Here is a 15,689-nt window from a genome sequence, read left to right as displayed (position 1 = left end):
GTTTCACTCAGTTCTCCCCAGCAGGTTGTTTTGAAACATAAATGAGATTTCTTTCTCATGTCAGTGATCACCTAGGGATGGAGAGGAGCTGCTTAGCCAGAGGAGGAGACGCAGCAGTTCAGAAAGGCTTTGCGTGAGTTCACTGCTCACTGTCTGCACTGATTTAATGTTTTGCTGGCTGTGATGCCTGGAGCTGAGTAGGTATTAGTCTTTCTCTGAGCTCAGAAGATGTCTGAGTCACACATTACCTTTGGAAAGGTCAGACACGCTGTTATCTGTCAGACCGATATCTGAGTGCTCCTCCTTTGGACTTGCAGCGAGTTCACATCGAGCGTCTGTGAGAGACAACAATTGTCCTCCAGCATCTCCTACAGGCACTGGAAATGATGGGGTAAAACCTACCGGGTCTGCCATGCGCTTGGCCCAGAGCATAACAAACACCGTTTCCTTCCATTGCAGGGGAAGCTGGATGCCCTCTGGGTCCTGCTGCGGAAGGGATATGACCGCGTGTCCGTGATGCGTCCCCAGCCAGGAGACAAGGTACCAGCGCTTCCAAACCCTCCCTTGCAGCAGGGAACAGCAAAACCCTCTGCCCGCCTTTACTTTGGGACTGAAGACAGGCACTCCTGAAGCTCAGAAGCAAACTCTTTGTCATATCTGTCGGCTTTATTTGCCAACAGTTTGTGGGGTTTGGATGCTGTGGTTTCAAGCTGAACTGTGCAGGTGCAGGGACCCCTGGAAGAGCTCAGCAGAGTCTGCTCTTGCAGCACGGAGCTGCTCTCCACCAGTTACAGGAGAAATTCTCATGAATAGTAATATTATTAAATATAGCAGATATTCCTGCATGTTTTGACAGGACCCAAGGTAATGGATGGAGCTGTGTCAGTGGAGGGCCAGGTTGGGTATCAAGATATTCTGTTATTCTGTGATTTTCATTCATTAAATTGCCGAACTTCATCACGATGCTGCAGGGGACCAGGTCACCCATCACTCCCACCTCAGGTGCTCCCAGGAGTGTTGGGCTCTGCTTTCTGTCCCTGGCAGGCCCCCAGAGCAGTTCCAGACTAATCAGCTCTATTCCAAAGTTCCAGGTGGATTTCTGAATAAACACCCCCAAGATATCCATAGCACCAGCCCTGGACAAGCTGCCAGCTGGGGCCATGCCCTGGGAATAAGAGAACCAGGGGTTAGCAGAGCATCTCACAGGAACCAGCAGCCTCAGAGGGAGCCACAGATCAAACGTGGAACCTTCTCAGGCTGGATAAATACTCAAACCCTTGCAGGCAACATGTATGGGTAGTAAAGAGGAACTTGAGTTTTGCATGCAGGAGCCTCTGACCATATGATATTCCTGAGAGCTGCAAGGAGGAACTGTTTTGATAGCAGTTTGTACCTCCTTCTTTCTCCCCTCTTTCCTGGAGAAAGGGAAGCAGATTTCAGACTCAGTGCTGTTGAATGGGTCCCCTGATCAAGATAAAAAAGTGAAGCCAGATGAAAAATAACTGAAAGGCATCTCTGTTTGCTTTGGAGCCTGGAAAGGAGTTGGACTGAGTCCCAGGGTTACATCATTTTCATATATAAGCAATGCCTTGCTATAATCAGTGACTTTATCCCCTCCAGCACACGAGCTGAGCTGTTCAGAAGATTCCTTGCATAGAACAAAGCATGGGTTCCACCTCAATCCCTGAGCTGAGTAATTGCTGCTGTTTATCTGCTGCAGCCCACGCAGCTTCCAGGGATCCGTGGAATTGTCAGGAAAGATGTGCCCTGCCCCGAGGGTCATGTCAGTGTGGGACCAGACACTGCTGCAAGGGCAGCAACTGCCACAGCTCATAGCCATGGCACAGGATAACGTGGGACTGAAGATTCCAGTCCTCTCCTGCTCCCTGTGACCTCAGACTGTCCCTGTTCATGCCCCAAGGTGGGGATGCCTCGTCCTGGGGCTGTTCCCTCCCTGCAGCAGGTCCAACCCCAGGAATGACTGGGCAGGGAGAGTGGGATCCAGGGTGAGATGGGGTTGGAGGCAGAGCTGAGACCTCTCCAAGAGAAGGGTTCCCTGCCCAGAGTGTGGCACCCCAGCTTCCTGCAAAGCCCCAGTGTCCCCAGCAACAGCAGGACACTGTCATTGCTCCTGCAGCCCCTGCCAGCCCCTCACTGGCCCAGCAGGAACAAACCAGGGAGCAAACCTTGGTCTAGTGTGCAGGAGGCTTTTAACAACTCCTCTCCTTGCTCAGAGCAAAAGGAAAATCCAGGGGTGCTCAGGATCTGTTTTGAAGTGCACCCAGAGAGGCTGAGATGCACAAAAAGATGATGAAATTCTGGTTTTTTGGAGTTAGACCTGGGGATCGGGGGTCTGAGGTTACCAACAGACACAGATGGTTCCAATAAGGCAAGGATGTGAGATCACATGGGATTCCTGTGGTCTTCTCACATTTTCAAGGGACTAGGTTTGCATTCTTGTCAGCATTAATGAGGTTATTTTTATATTGGAAACATCATTAGAGAGAGGTGACGTAAACATATATACATTTTTTAGAGAATTTTATCCCTTTTATAATGGAATACAGGAACCCTTATTTGTGCAAATTGCTCACAGGACCCAAACAATTCATGTTTCTCTGAAGTGCCAGTGGCACTTCCTTGATAAATGTTGTTCTGTCAGGAATTTGTGAGATTATTAAAATGTGTTTCAAGCTCAGACTTGGCCAGGAACTCTCCAATCAGGGAGTAAACTGTGTTTTAATTAGTAATTGCATTGCATTAATTACATTTTCATTTTGTGCTTGAATAGGTGAATATAGATATAGAATGGTATAAAAAGAGGAAAGGTATAACAAAGCCATGTGTAATTATGTGTAAAGATGTATCCTACCCATATTAATGAAGATTTAGGGAAAAGAGCTTTTTTTTGGAAGTTTACTGGTGGAATCACTCCATGGTGGGCCCACAGTAAGATTTCCTTCTTCTCTGTCCTTTCTTGTTTCTTTGAATAACCTTTAATCTGCTGCAATAATGGGGTATTTCAGAGAGGGATTAGCACTGGCTGTTGCACCGCCTGAAGAATTTGGATGGCTCTCTATTTCTGGCAAATTCAATCCTTTAGAAAATCAAATCTCCTTTCCTTGACTTTCCCTGTCTGCTGGAGAATGCAAATGTAATTGCAAAGACCAGTCTGGGAAAAAACTCGTTGTCTCTCCCTTCCCACACAGTGCTGAAATGCAAGGAAATAAAATCTGAAAAGCTGAAAAGAGTGGGACAGTGCTGCCCCACACCCTGGGGCCTCATTCCCTGTGGTGGTGTGTTCCTGTGCTCCATGTGTCAGCTAAAACAAAATCCACCATGCTAGCAGCTGTACAGGTGTAAATTAAACCAGAATTCAGCCTTATCCAAGCAAGGGGAAAGAGAAAATATGGGCAGCTACAGGGAAAACCACTGGGACACTGTGGTGGTACTAATTCATTTGAACTCTAAACAGGGGATCTGTGAGACCAGCTGGAATATTCTGTTAATGTAGTTCAAATCCTCCCCTAACCACAAGGAACAGTTTTTCTTGCTAGTTCATTTTCCCATGCACAGCTCCCATGCAGCATCCAAAGAGGAAATGAGGAGGAAATTCTTCCCTGTGAGGGTGGGGAGGCCCTGGGACAGGGTGCCCAGAGCAGCTGTGGCTGCCCCTGGATCCCTGGGAGTGTCCAAGGCCAGGCTGGGCAGGGTTTGGAGCACCCTGGGACAGTGGAAGCAGTGCCTGCCCATGGCAGGGGTGGAACTGGGCTTTAAGGTCTTTGCAACTCATCCCATGGCTCTGTGGAGAGTTCTCTGAAACCATGAAATGTGTTTTATTATTGAGTAGCCACAGTGAAGGGTGATGTGGGGATGGCCAGGTAGTGCTGATTGATGAGGAACATCACAAAGCACACAAGCAAATCTGTTATCCTGGAAAATCCCCTGGCTCCTGCCTTATTTTGAATTAGGAGCCTGTTTTAGAGACAAAGAAATTGGGCTGTAAGGAATTGTCTGATTTCAGTGTCATGAATGGAAACCTCCTGAAACAAAGAGCAGAAAGCAGGAGATAGGATTTCAAATCCCCCTGGTTTAAACACTAGACACAGTCCCTTTTCAGACCTGAGGGTAAAACCAGCTGTGCAGCCCCCCAGGTCACCCCTACATGTGTCCCTGTGAGGATTCTTGTTCCTGCAGACCCAAAGCCACCCAGGCACTAACAAGGAGCTGCTGTTTAACCCATCCTTATGTCCCAGCTCACAGATTTCTCCTGACAGGCAGCAGAGCCTGAGAACAAAACCATAACCTTTCCACACATCCTGCTGCAGTGTGGTTTTCCATTAACAGCCATGGAAAAATTAACCTAAACATTAGCTCCTTTTCCTGGAACTAACAGCTCCAAAGCCAAAAGCCTGGGATCTGCTCCTGTACAGTGCTCAGGGCTGGGAGAATGAAGCAGAGCTGGCCCTTGAGCTCCTGAGGCAGCTCCTAAAGGGTCCAGTGAAACCTGATCAAGGACAGGATTTATCCCAGGTAGAATTGAAAGTTATGCCTTTAATACTGATGTCAGAAGCTGAGGCAAACCCAGCCCCAGGGGGTGTGGGGATGAGAGTTATTCCTCACCAAATACTGTAGGACAGTACGCAGTGGGCAGTAATTCCCACTTCCTTGAGCCATTAGCACTGCTCAGGGTGATTGTGCTGAGTCATGGAAGGTGGAAACCCATCAAGCTGTGTTCTAACGTTCACATCATGGAAAATCCTGTTCTGAATCCTGCCCTGTCCTCTTTGCCCAAGCTGCAGGCAGCGAGATCCTCCTCAGGTCACTGATTTCTGGAGGCTGAGGCTCACTCTCCCTCTCCAGAGGGGTGTTTACCACTGCCCTGGATGAGTTGTTCCAGTTGTTGCTGCCAAAAGAATGTGCTTCATTTTTCATTGGAGTTTTTATCTCTCATCCTCTTACCCAGTCAGTTTTGTTATTCAGCCCCCAGGTGAAAAGTTCCAGCCTGGCTGAGGTGTGTCTCTGATGTGTCACTCAGCATTTCCCCAAGCCTGAACCACCTTTCCAGAAAGGCAGCAGGAAGAGCCACCAGAACTTCCTGGAAATGACACCCACCCCACAGCAGGAAGGAGCCAAAATCGGCTGCTGCAAAAGCCATCAGGGCTGCTGCTGACATCCACATGCCCACTCATCCCTGGGAGAGCCACGCTCCCGAGCTCTGGCACGAGCAGAACCTGGGGCCATCGAGCTCATTCCCACGCTCGAGTTTGGCAGGGTACCAGCCTGTATCATCTCGTTTCACTTCTTTTTGGAGGAGTTTGCTCTGATTGTTTCCTCTTCAGCAGTTCCCCCAGCTGGGTCAGTCCTTCATGGTGTGGGCAGAGGTGTCCAGCCCCAGCAGCTGGCAGAGCAGGGGGTGTTGTCAGGGTGTTACTGGGGCTGTGGTGGGTCTGGAGAGCCAGGTGCAGATGAGAAGTGATGAGTAAACTCATGAGTAGGATTGGAGGCTCGATTGGCAGAGCCCTCTGTGCTGTGAACCCTGAGAGTCCCATATGCATAACTATAGACATTTTAGTTATAGTTATATTGTTATGTTCATGTTTATATTTATCTATTTCAGTCATAAGCCAGCATCACTGTACGGATGCTTTAAAGAAGCTGTTATTTATTTAATTATTTTAAATTCTTCATTATCTCTAATTTCTTCTTTTCTCCAATAAGTCCAGCTTTGGGGTTGCTGGAAGAGAATAGGATTAGGTAAATACAAATATAAATCATTGCTTTAACATCTGGACAGACCAAACCACATCAAGACATCAAAGACAGTTAGGTGAGTGTCCTGCTGATTTTTCCTGCTAAATTTAGGCAGGATAGTTGTCTGTGGTGGAGGAAACTGCCCCTGGTAAAGCTGGAGTTCAGTGTAATGTCACTTGTTACCAGTTTTGATGTTTGTCCCCTTCCTTTGGGGTAAATCCCACCTCCTTCAGAAGGAAACCCCATTTTGTACCAGTCTGTTCCTGGGAGTTAAAAAGTCGAATCTGTGATGGTTTGTAGTGCTGAGACCTGGCAGAAAACTGGATCTTGCTCCAAGTTATCTCACCCTGCAGTGCTTTTCATGAAATCTTTTCAGGTCACCCATAAGAGCCCAGTTTTCAGTGCTGCCTCTGCCATAAGAGACCAGGTGATTGGAACCCCGTTGCAGTGATGATTTTATCAATGCAATTCTCCCTCTTAATTTGGGAGAAAACAGGTGAAGTCTCCAACTTTTTATTTATTGAGTGGTCAAGGTGGCAAGACTACCTTGGGATGGGCAGGTTTGATGAGCAAGGCTGAGACCAAGGCTCTGTCTTTAGGAATGTGACACAGATGAGAATGGTTTCATTGTGGTGATGTTTTATCAAGACATGAGACAGATTTAATGCTCCTTTGGTGAGTAAGAGGCACAGAGGCAGCCAGGTGTTCACCCAGCTTTGCTGCAGGACTCCTGGCAGTACCAGGCACATTTAGGCTGTGCCTTACAAAGCCCAGAAGAGTTAACAGCTTCCTAAAATGGTTCCCAGGCAGATTTAAAAGGCAGCAGGCTGCCAGCTCAGGTTTGCAAGCAGGGATATTTCAAGCTCCCAGGATCCTGCCTTGTCACAGAATCCTCCTGAGAACTGGGGGTTACCTTGGCAGGGGTTCAGAACAGCAACCCCCCCTGTGAGCCTCAGAACCAGCGCTGACCCCAGGTGACAAAAGGCTGATGAAATGTTACTCATTTGGCCAGTGCCTCCTACAAGTTTTTATGAATGCTTGAGTGAGAATTAGGTATCAAATCACAAGTTGTTTATTAAATTTCCTTTTCCCCCTTCTCTCTCCCTCTCTTTTTCTTCTTCTCTTTCCTTCTTTTTCCTTTATTTCTATATTCTTCCCCTTCTCATAACAACAGGGTAAACCAGGATTTTTTTATGCAAAGTCTGAATTACCAATGACCCATACAAAACAACATTAAGGATCATATCTTTTCCAGAGCCTCCCTTTAAACCAGGCAAAAGAAGCCAGTCTCAGTGTTTTATGATCTTAAAATGTTGATATTTTTCCAGGTATTAATTCCAGCTTGATAGGAAACCAAGAGAAACAGAATCATTTTTCATCTTTGCTTCAGAAAAAATGCTCTCCCTCTGTCAAAGAGATATCTCCTGGGTCCTGGAGAGGGCATGCACTGCCCTGGGAGCCCTTCCCTGCCCTGAACTCCAGTTTTATTTTCCTGCTGCAGTTAGAGATGCAAAGCCCAGCTGTGACTCAGGATCCCCTTTGGCTGATGCAGGTGGGCAAACACAGCTCTGGCCACGAGCCCAGGGTGAGCCGGGTCCCCCAGAGCTCGGGGGTTCCTGTTTGAGCTCACACTCTCCATAGCACAGCCTCTGCACCTTTGCACTATTAAACCTCGTGCTTTAATATACAGCTTTTCAGCTAAAGGAGATCTCTCCCTCCTGGGCCTTCTTTGCATTTGTGCCCAGGGCACCAGTTCAACGTTTTCTGCCCCTCCTGTGTAAGGGAACAGTAATTTGTTTCCTGGATATCCCCTTGCCATTCAGTCTGACAGTTCTCCTCCCCGAGGAGCTGTTGGCTTCCCCCTCTCCTGTGAGGCAGTGGAGCTGCCAGAGTCCATCTCAGCCCATCTGGGCTGCAACACCTCCCTGGCACTCGGCTCCATCTGCTCGGGCGAGAGCAATGCCAAGCCCTGGAGCACAAGAACTGCCTCACTCTGGCAGCTCTGAGCAGAGAGGAGGAGGCCTGGGCTGCCTCTGCCCTGCACACGGGCTGGGTGCCCTGCCCTGAGCACAGCACAGGAGAAGGTCCCTGTCAGCCCAGGGCAGCTCAGCTGGGGGAGATGGGGAGGGCAGTGTGAGCTGATGGAGCACACTCCATCCACTGGGAAGGAGCTTTGAACCCTGATTTAGAGCAGGGGAGAGCACAGAGCAGTGGGGCAGAGGGATCTGATGATCACTGGCTGCTGGGCCAGCTCTGCCTGTCACGTCTGCTCCCAGGTTGTTCCTGCATCTGTGAGCACCAGAAGGCTTTTAGTCCTCACGCCCTGCCCCAGCCCCAAACCCAGGGATTTCTGAGCTTCAGTACATCCTCCTGAATGCTCTCAGGGCAGTGCTCAGTTCCATTTGGATCAGCAGCTCCATAACCTCACTCTTGGAGCATCCAGACAGAACATCTCTCCACACAAAAACAACTGCAGCTATTTGTTCTCTGGCTGAGATTTCTGACTGCTGCTTTTTTTTCAGGTTTATTTTATTCTCAACATACATAAAGAAAACAAAACTAGTGCAAATAATAGTCTGAACTCAAGTTGCATGGCAGGAGATGTGGCACTGGAACAAGGAAAACATTCTTACAGGGGTTTTTTCTGAGTAGAAATAGTTAATTTCAGGTTCAGACTTTCCTTCACTCAGCAGGACTGTCCCACAGTATTTACTTAAAATCTCAGCAAAGTGCATTAAAGCAACATTAGAGGTGAGGCAGGAGCTCATGAGAGCAAAAAGGGCTGGGTGTTGTGGGGTGGGGCAGTGTGTGGGGCTCACCTCAAGCTCTGCTCTGCCTGCCCATGGCAGTGCTGGAGGTGCTGGGGGGAGCTCAGGGCCCCTGGTCACTCTATACTTCATTTTGTGTGGGCACTTTGTCCCCAGTGAGGGACAGCTCAGGGAATCGATGGTGACAAAGCTCTGTGGGGAGCTGGGCACATCCCTGTCCACCCCACAATGACCTGGTGTGGGGACAGGCCGGACAAGGGACACCATTGACCCCCAGGAGGGCACTGCCACTGCCATTGCCATGGCCACTGATCCCCAGGGTGGCATTGCCATGTCCATGGTCACTGATCCCCAGGGTGGCACTGCCATTGCCATGTCCATGGCCATTGATCCCCAGGGGTGGCACTGCCATTGCCATGGCCACTGATCCCCTGGGGTGGCACTGCCATTGCCATTACCATGGCCATTGATCCCCTGGGGTGGCACTGCCATTGCCATCGCCATGGCCATTGATCCTGAGGGGTGGCATCGGCACGTCCATGGCCATTGATTCCCAGGGGTGGCACTGCCATTGCCATGGCCATTGATCCCCTGGGGTGGCACTGCCACTGCCATGTCCATGGCCATTGATCCTGAGGGGTGGCATTGTCATGTCCATGGCCATTGATCCCCTGGGCTGGCATTGCCATGTCCATGGCCATTGATCCTGAGGGGTGGCATTGCCATGTCCATGGCCATTGATTCCCAGGGGTGGCACTGCCATTGCCATTGCCATGGCCATTGATCCTGAGGGGTGGCACTGCCATTGCCATGGCCATGGCCATTGATCCCCTGGGGTGGCACTGCCATTGCCATTGCCATGGCCATTGATCCCCTGGGGTGGCACTGCCATTGCCATTGCCATGGCCATTGATCCCCAGGAGGGGATGGGAGGGCTCAGCTGCCCCTCCCCAGAGCTGGCCAGGTCATCCTGAACTTGGTGCAGTTCAAGGCTCTGTGAAATCTTTGTTTTCCATAAAGGGCCTCTGCTTGTCCAAGCCAGGCTGAGCTCAGCTGGGGCTGCTCCATAGCTTCACTCAGCCAGGAAGTCTTTTCCCTCTGCTGAACGGGGCTCAGGCAGATGTTTCTCCACATCCACGGCTGGCAGAGCTCTTGGAGAGGAGCTGTCTGGACATCTCTATGTCCCTTCCACACCAGCTCCTCCCATTCCTGCCAAATCCTTCCAGGACCTTCCTTCTCATGGGTCCTCCCTGCAGAGCATTTGTGCCAGGCTGGGGACAGCAGGGAGGAGACGCAGAGCTGTGCAGGGGATTAAAAATGTTACCCCAACAAATCTGCTCCAGCCCACAGGGGCTCAGTGCTCCATTTGGCATTTTTCACCAGGAAAAACATTTACTTTGGGAGAGGAAAGAGTAAAACAGAAAATTAGCTCATACTCACCAATCCAAAAATAAAGAACGGATTCAGAAATCCTCCAGTGCCTTTTTGGATGATTTCATATCTAAAGGAATGAATCCATAATACAGTAATGCTGATTCTGACATTTGAGTATTTACAGTGGGATCTTTTGCAGGTGGAACTCTTAAGAAAAGAAAAAAAAATATAGCTCAGAGGGCAAAGGTTTTGTTTAAAACTGTACAACAAACTGTAGCTTAGCACCAAAGAGCAAGTTTATTGGCTTCTCAGAATCACTGGGATATCAAGACATCCTGACGAGGAACGGATGCATTTCAGGAAAAATTCTGAGCAAGAAAATGTCTTAGTTAAACAAACCTTCCCTTTAGCCTGGTAAAAGGTTGGAATGGGACACAAAAGCCACATATTTGAAGGAGAGAGAGGCTCCAAAGGGGGAAATCCCAGATTTTGTGCTGCTGGAAGTGAGGTGTGGGAAGAGGCATCAGTGGAGGCAGGAACCATGAGTCATGCTCTGCCTCCAGCTCAGATACACAGGAGTGAAGGACAGGACAGAGGGGAAGGCAGGTTTGTGTTCAATATGACGAGGAAATTCTTTATTCATGTGCTGAGCCCTGGCACAGGGTGCCCAGAGAAGCTGTGGCTGGCCCATTCCTGAGAGTGTCCAAGGGCAGGCTGGATGGAGCTTGGAGCACCCTGGGGTAGTGGAAGGTGTCCCTGCCATGGCAGGGGTGGGATAGGGTGGTCTGTGAGGCCCCACCCATGCCATGATGGTGAGAATGCCTCTCCCAGTAACTCCTCTCCTCCTCCTGTTCTGTTGCAGGGCCGCTGCATCAACTTCACCCGGGTGAAGAACACGGAGACCACTCCCAAGTACCCCCTCAACAACTCGTACCCCTCTGCGCCCCCACCAGCACCCATCTACACCCCCCCGCCCCCTGCCCCCATCTACACCCCCCCGCCCCTCAGCTCTCCCCACACCCCCTCCCCCTCCTCCACGCTGCCCCCGCTGCCCCCCCCGCCCCAGGCTCCCCCCCCCAGCCGGGCACCCCCCCCATCCCGGCCCCCTCCCCGCCCCACGGCCTAAGGGGAGCCCCCCACTCCTCCAGAGGTGTCCAGGGGGCTCTGTCAGCAGTACTGTACCACACCCAGCTGGGGGGCCGGGGGGGCTGCAGCCCTCTGGAATGGGTGACAGCAGCACCAGCGACCCTGCAGGCGTCTCCTCCTTTCGTTTTCTTTCATTTTTTGAACCCCTTGAGTATCAGTGCCACCAAACTCTTGAAGCAAGAAAAGCCAAGAAGAGCTCCAGTTCCATCCCAGCAAGGCTGTGCCACCTCTTGGTCCCCAACACCTCCCTGTGCCTCACCACGGTGACCCCAGGACTCATTGGAAAAAAGGAACGGGCAACTAGAGCAAACTCTCTGCCAAGGGAATTCTCCCCAGGGAAGGACTGCACAGGACTCTTGCCAGTGCAGAAACCCAGCCAGCAACCTGGGGACATCTGCACGTGGGACAGTGACAGCCCCTCAGTGCCACCTGCCAGTGACACCAGCAGCTCTGCAGGTACAGGAACTCACACACCTGGGGAGAACTGGTGACAGGTAGCTGTTCCCACCCAGCAGGAAATGCAGACGGGAAGATGTTGTCACCTCTGAGGGGCTGGGAAGGACAAGGGGGTGTGGATTGGAGGATGTTGGTTTGTGAAAGTGCAGGTGAATGGAAACAGTGTCACTAGGAAATCGGATTGCATGGGAAAAGAAACCCCATCCCTGAGGACGAGGAATAATTGAGGACAGGTCAGCCTTCAGTGTTCCCAGCAGGACAGAGGAGGGCATAACCATTGAGGAATTTGAGAAAGGTGTGGTCAACAGAAGAGTCTTGGCATTGGGTTTAGGCATCTAGTCCATTATTCCACGGTTCTGCAGTGTAATTAAATGCTGGTTTTCAGTTCAAAGGGAAAGACTCTGATGCAAACCAGAGATTTGGTCTCAAGTTCCCTTAATCCAGCCTGCTTGGGCTCCTTGTTGCCATCAGTTTGAAATGGTTGCCACTGATGCGTCCGTCCCTGTTTTTCTGTAAATTGAATTCTTTCTCCTTAAAAATATTTTCACGTGGATTTTTGTTTTGTTTTATTTTTGTTTTGTTTTGTTTTCCTAAACAAGTAGCAGCTGCCTCCCCAGCTCTGAGTGAAGAAGAGCCAGTGTGCTTACTCACTCTTGTCAGCTCTCAACAGCATCACCCCTATTAGCAGTATTGACTGAGGCAAACCCCCTGGGACAGGCCAGATGGGAATCAGTCTGCCAAGAAATGCACTGGCTGCATTTCTCTTGCTTCCTCCTCACCTTCAGGGGACCCCCAGCACACCCCAGAGCATCTCCTGCACACTCCTGTATCCTACAGCCCCCCTGAGCACCTGCCTGCAGCCCAGGGCCAGAGCCAGGGGAGATCCCTCAGCCCCTCAGCCACAGCTCCCTGATTGACCCTCGGGATCAGTTCTCACTAAACTCTCTCTGGAGAGAAACCACCTTTGTAGCTGCAGTTCTATCAATAGCAAAGGGTTCTCATCTCATTTTTTACCAGATAAAGAAATGCTTTGCCAAGTACTTCCTTCAGTGCTTCTGGAAATATCAGTTCTAGCTTTTCTACCAAAACAAGGAAGGGAAAAAAAGAAAAAAAATCTCAAGGAGGAGAGGGAACGGAGGAAAGAGACTCAGTGGAGACCTGCCCTGGGCCCCTTTGGGCAAGGGCAGCAGGGAACCCTTGGCACAAGGCTCTGGGTCCCTCCCGCCCTCTGCTAGGTCAGGGTCATCTCTTACGTGAGATAAATCCATCAGTCCTGAGGGGCTGGGACTGAACCCAGGCCGAGGCTGTGCTCCCCAAGGCCTTTTGATCCCCCCACTGTTCTGTCTGCAGGCAGCACGGAGCAGTCCCTGTCCCAGAGCAAATTCCCCTTGTGCTGCCCCCTCATCCCAGTTGTACCAGTTACAGGCCATGGTTGGTTCCACAGGAGGGCACTGGGAGGTGGGAGGGGAAGCCTTAACACACCCACTTGAGTTGGGATGGGCTCCCTCATGGATGGACGGGATCTGATCAGGCAAAGAACTCCTTGCTTTGCTTTGTTTTGGCTTCTTTTGGTTTGGTCTGGTTTGGTTTGGTTTGGTTTGGTTTGGTTTGGTTTGGTTTGGTTTGGTTTGGTTTGGTTTGGTTTGGTTTGGTTTGGTTTGGTTTGGTTTGGTTTGGTTTGGTTTGGTCTGGTCTGGTTTAGTCTGGTTTGGTTTGGTCTGGTCTGGTTTAGTTTAGTTTGGTTTGTTCTAGTCTGGTCAGGTTTAGTTTAGTTTGGTTTGGTCTGGTTTGGTGTGATTTTGTTTGGTTTGGTTTGCTTTGATTTCACAGTGGAAGGTGTGGAAACTGGGAGTAATGTAACACAGGATCCATGTCTCCAAAAGATACTCAGCATTTCAAATATGTTTGGAAAGGAAATTGATTTTTAACTATATGGCATTGAGAATTTTGGTTTTTTAAGTGTCAGTTGCCAAAAAGTTGGTTAATTGATTAATTACCCATAAACCTACTGCTGGGGGAAAAGAAAGAAAAGCAGTGTGTTCTCCATCACGTTTTTGCAGATGTACATAGAAATTCTCATTCTCCCAAACTAAGGAAGAAAAAACAAAACAAACCCTGCAGATCCAAAGAAGCAAAATAAAGCCTAGATCAGGCTAGAAAAAATCAGGATTTTCAAATGCTCCCTTTGTAATCATCCAATTTAAGAATAAAAAACAAGCTCCAAATTTTTTGTTGTACATATTGTTGCTGCATGCTTACCATATGTTAGATGGAAGCATTTCCTATCCCTTGTGGATAAAAGAACATTTTTCAAGTTGTAGTAAATTATTATAAAGCCAATGACATTTCATGGCATGTTATTGTATCAAGCTGTGCTTGTTTTTTTTTTCTTTATGGTTGTATCGCTTTTTTTTATAAATGTACAAATATTTCCTGTAGTGACGAGCACCTGTTTTACATGGCATTAACTGAGGCACTGCAGCTCAGGCAACCCAGGCCATCCATCCATTGGCAAAGGGTTTTTCACACGTGGATCTGGGTGGGATCTGGCTGGAGTTCCTGAAAAAAACCCACACAACTCTGCAGAGGATCGACTTTGGTCACCCTTCCTAATGTTCCCACAAAAATTAGAGCACATCTGGTGGTGAATTTTGTACCTGGTTTGCATTTAGGAAGGAATCCCTCCCTGTGAGGGTGGGAAGGGGCTGGGATGGAATTCCCAGAGCAGCTGTGGCTGCCTTGGCAGAGCCCAAGGCCAGGCTGGACAGGGCTTGGAGCAGCCTGGGGCAGTGGGAGGTGTCCCTGCCAGGGCAGGTGTGGCACTGGATGGGATTTAAGGCCCCTTCCAACCCAAATCATTCTGGGGTTTTCTGATTTCGGACCAACCTAAATCTGGCTGCAAAAATGGCTCCCAAAAGTACCTCACGTGCCTTTAAAAGCCACACTCCCTTTATGCTGGACCCTAAAGATTATTTTGGAACTTAATGGAAGGCCACTGAGAGTGGAAACTTGGTCCTGAATTCAAACCAGATCCCACTGACAAATAATGCCATGTAAATGAGGTCGAATTAGCTGGAGCACCACCCACTGCTCTATGGTGCCCTTTGTACTCTCTGTCTATGAACCTTTCCTAGTCCACACCAGCCAGCCTTTAATTAAATGTTTTTAATTAACATTAAAAGGAGCTGAGAAATGCCACAGTTGCTGTGCCACCTTAGAACCCTCAGCTGGGCTGGTGTGAGCAGCAGGTACCAGATGTCTGGTGGCATTGAACAAGCCATCAGCTGTTACTTTTGCTCTTTGATTCCTCCCCTTGTCTCTTATTCATCCAAAACTCTCTGTCAGTGCCTGGCAGCCTCCAAGGGCTGAGCCTTTGACAAAGGTTCAGGTTCTGTTTTGTTTTATTTTACTTGCCCAGTGTTACCATGTGCTGCTGGCTGTGCTCACCCACATGAACTCTGTGCTCACCTCAGTTCTCTCTCTGCTCCTTGGTGTGCAAAGGCATCTTCTGTCACTGTTTATTTTGGGGAAGGGGCATGTCTGGCTCGGAGGGCTCTGGCAAGTTTTGGGGGTGACAAATGGGGAACATTGCCTTGTTTGTGGTGCTGGTGCAGGGGAGGAGCAGAACAGTCCCTGTTTTGATGTTGAATTCTGTGTTGTCAGTTCAGCCAGTGCTGTGCCATGATGTTTTACTCCCCCTGTTTGTTGCATGTGTCATTTGTTAAATTCAGTCATTACTCTTGCTGACTTTGATGTTATTATTAAAGAACTACACAAATCTCTGTTGGGCTCTGAGCAATTCCTTGCTGAGGCAAAGCAAATCCTGGGCAACAAATTTTCATAAACTGGTTTTTCATTATCTCGGGGAACTCAAACTTGGTGGTTTCCTTCCCAACAGCCCAGAGCACTTCTGACACAAAAGCTGTTTTCTTTGGGATGTGACAGAGCCTAAACTGTCCATTCCTCCCAGAATCTCCCATGTCACACAAACTGGCTCAGGAACCTTTACCAGAGGCACAGGGCACAGCCACTACCAGCAATAACCACACTTAACTACCCCAGCTCATCTGGATTTTGATACGGTTGTTTTGATATTCCACAAAGAAGAGCATGAAGAAGTTCAGCCTCTGGGTCCAGCCAGCCCCTGGCCAAGCACACAAACCTAGGCTTTACCTGCCTCTGAAAAGGTGA

At 49.4% G+C, this 15,689-nt stretch overlaps 1 protein-coding gene across 1 annotated transcript in view; it reads left to right on the top strand.

The window, feature by feature from the left end:
* Window positions 1–15,280, top strand: part of ANTXR1 (ANTXR cell adhesion molecule 1) — a 79,285-nt gene extending 64,005 nt beyond the window's left edge. The window contains exons 17-18 of the mRNA XM_063420788.1: window positions 460–540; window positions 10,759–15,280. Of these exons, the coding sequence (XP_063276858.1) occupies window positions 460–540; window positions 10,759–11,022 (345 nt within the window). The 3' untranslated portion in view covers window positions 11,023–15,280. The remainder of the gene's footprint in view (window positions 1–459; window positions 541–10,758) is intronic.
* The last annotated feature ends 409 nt before the right edge of the window (window positions 15,281–15,689 follow it).

Source organism: Prinia subflava, chromosome 32, assembly GCF_021018805.1.
Source record: "Prinia subflava isolate CZ2003 ecotype Zambia chromosome 32, Cam_Psub_1.2, whole genome shotgun sequence".
In the NCBI taxonomy this organism is placed as follows: domain Eukaryota; kingdom Metazoa; phylum Chordata; class Aves; order Passeriformes; family Cisticolidae; genus Prinia; species Prinia subflava.
Note: the sequence above shows the minus strand (reverse complement) of the source record. Positions and strands in the feature narration are given on the sequence as shown.